The following is a 13,018-nucleotide window of genomic DNA, read 5'->3' as shown; positions in this document are numbered from 1 at the left end:
TTTTAATTTTTATTTATTTATGATAGTCACAGAGAGAGAGAGAGAGAGAGAGAGAGAGAGGCAGAGACATAGGCAGAGGGAGAAGTAGGCTCCATGCACCGGGAGCCCGATGTGGGATTCGATCCCGGGTCTCCAGGACCGCGCCTGGGCCAAAGGCAGGCGCCAAACCGCTGCGCCACCCAGGGATCCCCTGGCTGTTTGATTTTTATTAAGAGGTTAAAAATCCTTGTTTAAAAATTTGCATAAAGTTACTTAGCAACAAAAAAATATCTCAAAAGCTAGGTAAAGATAAATATGCTTTTGGAAGCATATGGCAGTTATCAAATATGGAAAATAAACATTATTTATGGTCTTTACTATTAAATATCAACTGTTTTCTTTAAAAATGGAATTTATTGTTATTTTGATATTAAAATATGAATGAAATTTACCCCATCATAGTGTAATTCCTCTTCGTGTTTCAAGCCTTTGGGTTCTAACATTTTAAATTTAGCCGGTGATCTCTGGTCATTTTATTTTTGTTTCCCTTTTGAATTTAAATGGTGGTTTTTCTTTCTTTTGTTTCTGATTACCAACTATACTCCTGACTGATAACGTCAGTTGATTTTATGTACTGTTTTTCAGCTGACTACCTGGCTCAGGCTTTTGATTCTCTATGTTTGGACTTAAAGACAGATGAAGGAAAAGTCTTGTTTTTGGAGTATCAAGCTGTTCCGGTAATACTGAATCATCTAAGAATCTCCAGTAAAGGACTCCTCTCCAATGTCATTGATAGTTTGCTTCAGATGACAGTGGAATCTAGTAAGTTTTAAAGTTTTTAGATACAGTAAGAAGTGACAGTAGGATGATTTTCTTTGCACCTTGAATGTGTAACTACTTATCAGACATAATGTGTTTTATAATAGAAATGGTTAAAAAGTATTTTTGATAGCTGTGTAATACAATGGTTAATAACATTTCTAGAAGTCGTATGTTCAAATTTCCATTAACCTAGCACAATTTCCAGTACTCATCTCAGTCACATGGATATACTCTGCATCATGAGTCCTGTTTTCAAGCATCTGTCTCATCGTTCTGAAAGATCTAAACCTGTATTCCCTGTTTTCTCAGAGGGAGCGAGATGTTCAGGTGTGTTCCTGTCTAAAGGAGAGTAATGACAGAGCTGTATTCCTGTTCCTCTTCAACCTTACTGTTTTGTGGGAACGTGGGGGGGTGGTGGGAAAGGCACTCAGTTGTACATGTGGCTACTCTTTTTCATGCATATTTGTAACATTTTGTAGCCTGTGGCTTTACTTTTTCTCTTCGGTTCTTATGTTGGTGTAACAGTTTCTTTTAACTTGCTGTTAATGGTTCCTAATTTAGCCCAGATATGTATGGGTACATATGAAAATATGTATTTTCATTTGCTTTGGTTGGTAGTGCTCTTTGAACCTCAAATAGCCCCTTGACTTGTAATAAGCAACCATTTTGCCTCAGTAATTCTTTTTCAGTGTAGCTTTTCTTTTTCCCTATTCTCTCCTCTTTCTGTGGCACTTCTAAAGATGAAATGTTTATGCCTTCCAGAAGGTTGAAACTAAAACTGGAAAGTCATTGCTCAGTGTGGTAGTAAGCAGTCTGGTACTTGGTGCTGCTTGCTGCTTGTGGGTGAATCCCTAACAGCTGGATGTAAAGCATAGTTATATTTATTTTTTTAATTGTTTTTATTTATTCATGAGACACACAGAGGCAGAGACACAGGCAGAGGGAGAAGCAGGCTTTCTTCAGGGAGCCCAGTGCAGGACTTGATCCCCAGGATTGACCCTGGGATCAGGACCTGAGCCAAAAGCAGATGCTGAACCACTGAGCCACCCAGGTGCCCAAGCATAGTTATATTTCTAACTAGGTACCTTCAGTGTATGACTTCACATTTTCAATTCATTTTATATACTTTCTTGTTTTTCCTTTACAACATCCCTATGAGGGGCCTGAGTAGAAAAACTGAGGCCAAGAAAAATCTGGTAACTTGTCCATGGCTTCCATTGCTAGGCCATCGTAAGACTTAGACTTGAAATCATGTTTCTGATTCTAGAAGTAACAAGATTAATTCTCTTATGGCACTGTGATTAGGTTTTCCAGAGGCTTTATTCCTTCCCCAAAATGTTAAATTTTCTCTGACATATTTTATTAATATTTTTAGCCATTTGTGACTGTTAAGATATTGGACTTATAGTTGAAGGTCTAGCTACCTAGTTAAATAATCTTGGGGTTTTATATCTTGATTTACTAATATATGCTATGGAGAAAAAAAGTGAAAAATTAGTAAAATGAGAGATACTCAAGATTACTTGTTTAAGTGGGTAGATTTATAGTTTACTTTCATAGGATTTTTCTTTCTTTTTAAAGATTTGAGAGAGAACGTAGGGAGGGACAGAGGGAGAGAGAATCTCAAGCCAACTTCTTGCTGAGTATAGAGCCCAAGACGGCATGACACAGGGCTCAATCTCATGATTGAGCAATCTAAGATCTAAGATCTAAGATCTTAAATCTCAATCTAAGATCATGACCTGAGCAGAAATCAAGAGTTGGATGCTTAACTGACTGAACCACCCAGGCACCCCCATAGGATTTTTCTTAATGAGGAAAACAAAAATTTTATCAGATGCAAATGTCTATTCGTTAGAAACAAATCTGTCTGAATATTTCTAACAAAGAAGAAATCTTATAGCCAAAGGAAAACTAAATATAATTTTATCAAATAGTGGACCTACTTGGGTGAGATGACTTTGTGGCACCATAACATTCACATTTGGAGAAATAATGGTAGATAAAGTCAACAGGTGTTCAGTTCATTCACACATGTTCAGATTATGCTCAAATCCAAGGTTATCCTTTCTTGTTCAAATTGAGTAAATAAAGCAATTTCTAATGTGGATTGCTAGAAAGCCATATCATTTTTAGTGATGGAAAACTTTTGGAAGATTAGAAATGAGTGAATCTTTGAGATCTCTGACCGAAGTATATTTATTTGCTTGATATATTTTTCATTTTTAATATAAATCCAGCACCTGATGTTAACCAGAGAAATGTGTTGAAGAGATTAAATGATTGATAGATAAAAATGCAGCAAATACTTACCTAGCTGTTGGTTTTCTGTTCTGTTTTTTGAGAAAGAGATGGGATTTGAGATGAGAAACTCATTCCACCATATACATAATTTCCACATGCCATTTTTTTTTTTAAGTTTCTAGGAAAAAGTTGTTGGAAGAGAAATCTTGGTAGAATGGATTTGCAGATGCTTATCTCACAATGGGACTTGGTAGCCAGCTGTGCGTGAGGCAGTATGTTTCAAGCATTGTGTTTGCAGTGCTTTGGTGCTGAGCCTAGGGCTTCCTCCAATGTCCATTTAGGGCTTTGGAGCAAGAGGCTGGAGGAAAGTGTCAGTAGGGCAAGCTCTAGCCCTGCAGTACTCAAAGTGCTTAGTATTGGTTCTCTAACACAAGTTAGTATAGAAACAGTATTTAAAACCTGTATGGTAGTTGTCAGATTATTAATTTTATCAAGTTCAATGATAACTTAAAACATTTGGATTTGGATTTTGTATGTTTGTCTTATTTCATTTCTAATGTTTTCTAATGGTATTGTAAAAAGATAAATTGGGGCACCTGGGTGGCTTAGTGGTTGAGTGTCTGCCTTTGACTCAGGTTGTGATCCTGGGGTCCTGGGATCAAGTCCCGCATCAGGATCCCCACAGGAAGCCTGCTTCTCCCTCTGCCTATGTCTCTGCCTCTCTCTTTCTGTCTCATGAATAAATAAATAACATTCTTAAAAATAAGAAGATAAATTTTGAAAAGTTTATTTGAACAAACAGTGACTCCAGTAGGCCAGCACCAAATCTGAAAATGGTTAGGGGTGTGCTCTGCAGGTGGGGCCTAGAGCAGAGGTCTTTATAGAAAAGACAGGGAAGCAAAGCAAGGAAATTATTTAATTGGCTGTAATATAAATGTTTGCCTTGTTGGGGCAAACATTTAATTAAAATTTAATTAGTTGGCTGTTATGATAGTTTTTTCTGGAGGCTCATTTTCTCCAATTTGAGAAACTCTAGCTAACTGTTGATGGTTAGTTTTTCTTGAGTTTCATTTTCTTAGATTCAAGTGTATTGACTGTATTAGAATTTGACTTGTAAAATGTCAAGGTAGGGTATCCTGCTGAAGGCATGAGAGCTCCCCAGTCTATATAGCCTTTTTGTTGGACTATTTTATATTTTATTTTATTTATTTTATTTTATTTTATTTTTATTTTTTCCTCATCAAACACCAACCTTACCAACAAGATTTTTTTTTATTGGAGTTCAATTTGCCAGCATATAGCATAACACCCAGTGCTCATCCCGTCAAGTGCCCCCCCACTCAGTGCCTGTCACCAAGTCATCCCAACCCCCCGCCCACCTACCTTTTTACTACCCCTTGTTTGTTTCCCAGAGCTAGGAGTCTGTTATGTTCTGTCATCCTCACTGATACTTTCACTCATTTTCTCTCCTTTCCCCTTTATTCCCTTTCACTATTTTTTATATTCCCCAAATGAATGAGACCATATAATGTTTGTCCTTCTCTGATTGAATTACTTCACTCAGCATAATACCTTCCAGTTCCATCTGCATTGAAGCAAATGGTGGGTATTTGTCATTTCTAATGGCTGAGTAATATTCCATTGTATACATAGACCACATCTTCTTTATCGATTCATCTTTTGATGGACACCGAGGCTCCTTCCACAGTTGGCTATTGTGGACAATGCTGCTATAAACATTGGGGTGCAGGTGTTCCGGTGTTTTACTGCATCTGTGTCTTTGGGGTAAATCCCGAGCAGTGCAATTGCTGGGTCGCAGGGCAGATCTATTTTTAACTCTTTGAGGAACCTCCACACAGTTTTCCAGAGTGGCTGCACCAGTTCACATTCCCACCAACACTGCAAGAGGGTTCCCCTTTCTCCACATCCTCTTGTTGAACTATTTTAAACAGTATTTTATCTCTTGCATTCTGTATGCCAGATTGAAAATCTCAGACCAGTTCTTACAATAGTTTGAGGAGCAATACAATACTTCATCTCCACCGGATACTTCATGTTAAGCTGTGTTGTAGTTTGTACTGCTACAGAGTGATTGTTTTTTTCTTGTCCCCCTTGTGCTTTTCCCCAGAAGATTCATCTTTTCAGATATGAGAAATGTTATTAGCTGCATTGGTATTTACTGTTTTTTTTTTTTTTAATTTTTATTTATTTATGATAGTCACAGAGAGATAGAGAGAGAGAGGCAGAGACACAGGCAGAGGGAGAAGCAGGCTCCATGCACCGGGAGCCCGATGTGGGATTCGATCCCGGGTCTCCAGGATCGCGCCCTGGGCCAAAGGCAGGCGCCAAACCGCTGCGCCACCCAGGGATCCCGGTATTTACTGTTTTTTGAAAGCTACTAAAATGCATTTCTTTTTTTAGAAAATGATCTAGATATATTTTATTTTAAAATACATTTGAGTATAAATTGAGATCTATTCATTGATATACCTCAACTTATATGTTATGAGCACATTTTTTTTAGATTGAGGGTTTCTGATAATACCTCTTTTAGGGTGTGAGTATATATAATAACTTAGTAGTGTTGATTTTAGAAAATTACTTTGTGGTTTTTCTTTTTCCTGTCAGTGGTTAAAAGTGATTATTCACTTACCTGGGGTTAGCTGTGTAAGAATTTGAGTCTTATTTTATTTCAAAGAGTACTTTCCTTTTCTTATCCGACTTAGTTTAAATAGAAGGATTTAAGTTTGTATTTGTATTATTTAGTTCATTCTATTTTGTGGCCTAAAAACTGCCCGTTCCATTCCCTTATTGTTTGTAATGGTTTTTCATTTAATTTTCTTGGGTTTTCCAGATACATAATCATATTATCTATAAATATTATTTCTTCCTTAACAATCTTTATAATTTTATTTTGCCTTGTCTCATTGAATTTGGGTGTCACCTTTAGTACAATGCTAAATAATAGCAATGGTAGTAAACATTTTCATCTTAGTCCTCATTTTAAATGAGAATGCTTCTAGTGTTGTTTCATTAAGCAAAATGTTGCTGGCTTGGGTTGAGATACATATATCTTATCATTTTAAGAAGAAAATATTCATCTGTTCCATGCAATTATATTTAAAGGTAGATGTTGAATTTTGTCAAATGAACTTTTAGTATCTATGGAGTTTGATATATCAAAAAAGGATCATGTGATTAATAAAGGGAAAAAAATGATAATCTTGGGACACCAGGTGGCTCAGCAGTTGAGCGTCTGCTTTTGGCCCAGGGTGTGATCTTGGAGTCCCAGCAGGATCGAGTTCCACGTCAGGCTTCCTGCATAGAGCCTGCTTCTCCCTCTGCCTCTCTCTCTTGGTGTCTTTCATGAATAAATAAATAAAATCTTTAAAAAAAAGTGATAATCTTTAGATTACTAAAATAAACTACATTTGTCCATGTGATGTTTTTCTTATAGTGTACTGCTGATTTTGTTTGTTTGCATCGCAAAGGAAAATAATAAACTAGTCTCACTTATGGTTACCTACTCAAAATCCTAGACTGAATATTAGCATTTACATTTACTGTAACAGTTAAAATACTCAGTTGTATTTCCTGTTAGCATAATTCTTAAAGGCCCCTAGGATTTTGGGAATGGTAAATGAGCATTGGCTGCAGTTTAAGTCACCAGCTGCGCACCACCTACTGAGAGAATCAGCCTGTCCTCTGAAGCTTTGAAGCCAGGCATTGATTTCTCTCTAGCTATAAAGTCCTGGGTGGCATCTTCTTCCAATAGTAGACATTTCATCTACATTGAAAATCTTTTGTTTAGTGTAATCACCTTCATTATCTTACCTAGACTTTCTGGATAATTTGTTGCAGCTTCTACATCAGCATTTGGGGCATCACCTCCTACGTTTATGTTATGGAGATGGCTTCTTTCCTTAAACCTCATAAGCCATCCTCTGCTAGCTTCAAACTTTTCTTCTGTAGCTTCCTTTCCTCTTTTAGGTTTCATACAATTAAAAAGAGTTTAGAGCCTTGCTTGTTTAGGCTTTGACTTAAGGGAATGTTTTGGCTGGCTTGATCTTCTATCCAGACCACTATTTCTCCATATCAGTAATAAGGCTGTTTTGCATTCTTATCATTCATCTACTCACTGTAATAGCACTTTTAATTTCCTTCAAGAACTTTTCCTTTGTATTCACAGCTTGGCTAACTCTTTGGTATAAGATGCCTAGCTTTTGGCATATCTTGGCTTTCAACATACCTTCCTCAATGTCTTCCTCTTGCTTTTACTTGAACATGTAGAGAGCATTGTAGGGTTATTAATTGGCTTGATTTCAATAGTGTTGTGTGTCGGGGAATAGGGAGGCCTGAGGAGAGGAGGGCAGACGGGGGAATGGCAGTTGGTGGAGCAGTCAGAACACACACAGCATTTATCAGTTAAGTTCAACATGTTATATACAGATGTTGTTTGTGGCCCCCCAAAACAATTAAAATAGTAACAACAAAGATCACTGATCACAGATCACCATAACAAAAATAATAAGTCAAAAATCATAATGAAATATTGTAAGAATTATCAAAATGTGACACGGACACATGAAGTGAGGAAATGCTGTTGGAAGGATGGCACTGATAGACTTACTAGGCACAGGGGTGCCACAAACCTTCAATTAGGAAAACAAAACAACCCCACCATATCAGTGAAATAAATGAAGTGAATAAAACATGGTATGCTTGTAGATAAATGATTACCCGATGCTCTGAGAAATTACATGACTTGTTTAATGTCACATGGTTATGGACAGGGTGGTGATGAGGAATAAGTAAGTCTTTCAGAAAAAGGAGGTAGAGACAAGGGAGAAGCTTCCCTTGGACTTAGGACCCCAGAATTGAGGGATTCCAGAGCAGAAAGTAGTTGCAGCACTCACTATGTCCCAGGGATTAAGAAAGAAAGAAAGAAAGGAAGGAAGATGGGGTTGGTTGCGGGGGAGCTTTGGAATTCTCTCTCCAGAATGAAGAAGTAGAGGGAGGAACAGGAATTTGGAGACTAGGAACTTTGCTTGGGATTGTTCTGTTCTGAAGAGAGATTGTCTCTGGACTAGCACTTCTCCCACTTAGGCACCTGACAAACTCCTACTTGTCTTTCAAGTAGTAGGTCATCTTCAGTGTGTTTTACAACCTGCCTTGTTCCATAAAGGAATGAAGGTAGACTTGGAAAAAACTAAAGAGGGGAATTTATGTAGAATTGGGTGTTTTCGAAAGATTGTCTATGTATATCCTTCTTACTTTTGCTTGTTTACTTTTTAAGAATTTATTGACCTTTATTCAGTACAAGGATGGGCAGCTGACATTTTTTGGTTGATATTGAATGTCACGATGTTACAACTTTTGAAGATTTATTTATTTTAGAGAGAGAAAAAGAGTGGGCAAGTAGGGGAAGGGGAGTGGGGAGGAGGGGAAGAGGGAATGAATCTCAAGTGGACTCCACACTAAACCTGGAGCCTGTTCCAGGGCTTGATCTCAGGACCCTGAGATCATGACCTGAGCTGAAATCAAGAGCTGGCTGCTTAACTGAGCCATTCAGGCACCCCAGCTTTTAACTTTTGAACCATCAGAAGTAGAAATACAAAAAGCCATACTATCTAAAAATTATATATTTTGTCCCTTGTAATAACATGTTAATATATATATATATCTGAGAGTTGAGAGTTTGCTTTTAAAATAATTTTATTCTAATTACCACTTTGCCTTAGAATTCTGAAAAGAAAAAAAAAGAATTCTGAAAAGATTAAAATAACTGCTATCTGGAAAATACAGACTTAGATTCTTAGCATATGAACTACATAAAGTATTTTAATCAGTTAACAACAGGTTGATGTCTAACATGCAGAGACATAATCATTACCAAAAAGTGTACTGAACTGCTGACAGCACATACTTTTTAAAACATACAACCACTTTTGAATTGGCAGATCTTGAATAAATAATTCTCTTGAGAGATTTCAGTGATTGACTTTTAAATTAATAAGAATGTGTTTATTTTAAGTTGCCCACTAATACAGTATTTTGTCAGATATTAGTGTAATGTTGGTACAGGGAGTTTTTATGCCACTTTCCCATGACTTGAAAGTAATGGGTAACTGAGATCGAAGACTTAAGTACTGCCCACCAAGCTTATGAACTGCAAATTTACATGAAATACTGTGACTCAAGAAAGCATTGGAAATAATTGTTTTCAAGAGATAATTTAGTCCTTTGTGGCAAACATTATGGGCTGGCTTCCCCATCACCATTCTCATCTCTTTCTCCTTCCCTTGCTCTCAGCCCTCTTGCTGGCAGGAATGTCCACAGGTGTCCTGCATGTGAGGTTGGAAATCCACTGAGAGGTTCTGAGACACTTTATGTTTTGGTTTTCTGATAAGAGGGAACAGATGATAAGTACTATTCTTACTTGACTCCCTTCTTTTGCCTTGTTGTCTAGAGCCTTTTGACCATGAATTACACATGAAGAAACAGAGAGTCTGAATTTGGGTTTTTGATGACACTGTCTTGTACCTGAACCAGTTACAGGAAGTGCCTCCTTTTAAGAGAGAACCAAGAATCTGTTTGATTAAGCCACTATAAATTGGACTTTCTGTTACATTTCCAACTGAACCAACATATACTTCACATCATAATTGAAGTTAGTTTTATTTTACCCTATAAAAATTCTATTTTCTTTAAAGTCTTTCTTTGGAAGGTAAAATTGTATAGGTTTATCATTTTAAAATTCAAGTAAAGACAGGTGTCAGCAAAATGGTAGACTGGGATGCTCCAGGCCCTCATTCTTTCACAGAAACATCAAATTAACAACTATAGACTGACTAAATTAATTTTATAGGAGCTCTGAAAACTAGTCAGAGATCTGTAGCAGTAAACCTAATGCACATTCAAAAAAAGCCTTATTCAAAACATTAAGAAATTTTGTTACTTTTTAATTGTCTTTACACTACCCCACCCCTGGTGTGGTACAGGGCAGATGGGAGAGAGTGGCTCATCCCTGTTCCTTCTTTGAGACAGAAAAGACAGTAGAACTAGTATGCAATATTCTGGCCTTTCCGGGTGGTCCAAAGGATTGGGTTCTTCTCTCTTGCCTGACTCAGAGCACACAGACTGGGACATATGCAAATAGTTTGGATCTCAGACTGAAGGCGAGAAAGGCAGTGGTAAGTACCATGGCGCTTGAAAGCTGCACGAGAGTATAGACTTGCAGATGCCTGGGACAAGAAATTATGGACAGAAGAATACAGTACAACATCTGAGGTCTTGAGAATAAGCTGGGGTGAGACTCTGGGAAATTAAGACCTATAAAAGTAGCCAGGGGGAAATTAGTAAGGAAGAAGCACATTCATAGGCCCAGATAGGACTTATGCCTATAAAAGACCCGAGAAGACCTTAGGCCTTAGGCCTGGTACTGTTCCCAAAGGCTCAAGTTACTGCTAATTAATGAAGAAGATCTTTCATCCTGGTCTGCAAAGACTAGGAAAGGTGGCTGTTTTTCAAATGATAAATTTTCAGAAAAAAAAAAATCACAAGGCATACAAAGAAACCGAGAACATAGCCATTCAAAGAAACAAAATAAATCTTGAAAAATGTCCCCAGAGAAACATGCAGTACACTCATTCAGCAAAGACTTTAAAGCAACTATCTTAAATACACTCAAAGAGCTAAAAGAAGACCAAAGAACCAAAAGAAATCAGGAAAATTATATATGAAAAAGTGAGAATTTGAACAAAGGGCAAAAATTATCAAGAACCAAATAGAAATTCTGGAGCTGAAAAATACAGTAACTGAATTTTAAAAACACTAGAGAAGTTTAACATCAGATTCATAGATTCATACAGGCACAAGAAATAATGAACTTAAAGACAGGACATTTGAACTTATCAAGACTGAGGAGCAAAAAAGAAAGAATGAAGAAAATGGAACAGATCAGAGCCTAAAGGACTTATGGGACATCATCAAGCAGATTAATATGCACATTTTGGTAGTCCCAGAAGAAGAGACAGAGAAAGGGGCAGAATAATCTGCCTCTTCGATAATCTACTTAAAGATATAATGGCTGAAAATTTACCAATGTGAGGAAAGACATAGTTTTACAAATCTAAGAAGCTCACAAAATTCCAAAGCTCAGTGAACCTCAGGAAGAGCCCAAAGAGCCCACAGAGAAGATACATAATAATTAAACTCCAAAAGTCAAAGATAGAATCTTGAAAGCAGCAAGGGAAAATGTGGTATATACATAACGAGGAATATTATTCAGCCTTAAAAAGGAAGGAAATTTTGGTACCTGCTACACCTCAAATGAACCTGGAGGACATTATGCTAAGTGAAATAAACCAGATACAAAAAGACAATTTTTTTTCAAGATTTTATTTATTGGGGCACCTGGGTGGCTCAGTGGTTGAACATCTGCCTTTGGCTCAGGTTGTGATCCCGGGGTCCTGGGATCCAGTCCCACATCAGGCTCCCCACGGGGAGCCTCCTTCTTCCTCTGCCTATGTCTCTGCCTCTCTCTGTGTGTCTGTCATGAATAAAAATAAATAAATTCTGAATAAATAAATTTAAAAATTAAAAAAACAAGGATTTATTTTTGAGAGTGAGAGATAGCAAAAGTAAGAGAGAGCACAAGTGAGAGGGAGAAGTAGGCTCCCCAGTAGGCAGGGAAGGGAGCCTGATGTGGGGCCCAATCCAGGACCCTGGGATCATAACCTCAGCCAAAGGCAGATGCTGAACCATTGAGCTGCCCAGGGCCCCCCCAAAAGACAAATCTTATATGATTCCACTTATGTGAGATACTTAGAATAGTCAGATCTACAAAGAAAGAAAGTAGAATGTTGGCTGCCAGGATCTAGGGGGACAGATGGAAGTGGGTGTTAGTGTTTAATGGGTACAGTTTCTTTTAGGGAAGATGGAAAATTTCTGGAGATGGATGGTTGCACAACAATGTGAATGTACTTAATACTAACAAACAGTACACCTAAAAATGGTTAAAATGTAAGGGTTTGGGGTTTTTTTTTGCATATTTAACCACAATTTAGAAACTAAATATAAATAAGCTTTTAGAGCTAAAAAAAAAAAAAAAAATGAGACCAAGAAGAAATGTAGAAAGCATGTTTTTTTTTTAAAACATCACCATATAAGCTTCATCATTTAGTAATCACCATCATTAAATATTATTTCAGATACTTTTCTGTAGTTGTACATATGAAAATATTGAATGGATAAACAGATGAAAATACTGTTACAGAAATGGGATTTATTATACATGTACTTAATGAAAATTATTTTTTAAAAGATTTTATTTATTCATGAGACACACAGAGACACAGGCAGAGGGAGAAGCAGGCTCCCTGTGGGGAGCTCAATGCGGGACTCTATCCCAGGACCCCAGGATCACAAACTGAGCCAAAGGCAGATGCTCAACCACTGAGCCACCCAGGCGTCCCATGAAATCTATTTTTTTTCAAGCTTTTATTTAAATTCCAGTTAGCCTACTGAAATCTATTTAACAGGAAAAATGAAATGGATTTGAATTACAAATGCTAAATGAACAAAGAAGGATGAAGATTGAAAGGGCCCAATAGTGACTCAGGAAAATTTGCCTCCAAATATTCAACAGCAAGATATACCCTAAACTTCAAAGATAAAAGTCATTAGCCAACTAAGCAAAAGAGTAAATTAACAGGAAAAATGAAATGGATTTGAATTACAAATATTTTATATCAAATTCCTTCTGTTAAGAAAAGGTAAAAAGCATTGAGTCTCTCTTTTTCTTTTTTTATTGTAAAGTAATATAACAAAATTCACCATAGTAGTCACTTTAAAAAATTAATTAACTAGTTAATTTAGAGAGAGAGCATGAATAAGCAGGGGGAGGGGCAGAGGGAAAGAGAGAGGCAGAGAATACCAAGCAGACTCCATGATGAGCATGGAGCCCAATACA

At 37.1% G+C, this 13,018-nt stretch overlaps 1 protein-coding gene across 8 annotated transcripts in view; it reads left to right on the top strand.

Annotated features, from left to right (window-relative positions):
• CCDC138 (coiled-coil domain containing 138) overlaps positions 1-13,018 on the top strand; it is a 99,048-nt gene that overhangs the window by 78,883 nt on the left and 7,147 nt on the right. For all 8 annotated transcript variants that reach the window (XM_072742876.1, XM_026010901.2, XM_072742877.1 and 5 more), the window contains one exon: positions 625-801. In XM_072742876.1, the coding sequence (XP_072598977.1) occupies positions 625-801 (177 nt within the window). The remainder of the gene's footprint in view (positions 1-624; positions 802-13,018) is intronic.

Source organism: Vulpes vulpes, chromosome 16, assembly GCF_048418805.1.
Source record: "Vulpes vulpes isolate BD-2025 chromosome 16, VulVul3, whole genome shotgun sequence".
In the NCBI taxonomy this organism is placed as follows: Eukaryota; Metazoa; Chordata; class Mammalia; order Carnivora; family Canidae; genus Vulpes; species Vulpes vulpes.
Note: the sequence above shows the minus strand (reverse complement) of the source record. Positions and strands in the feature narration are given on the sequence as shown.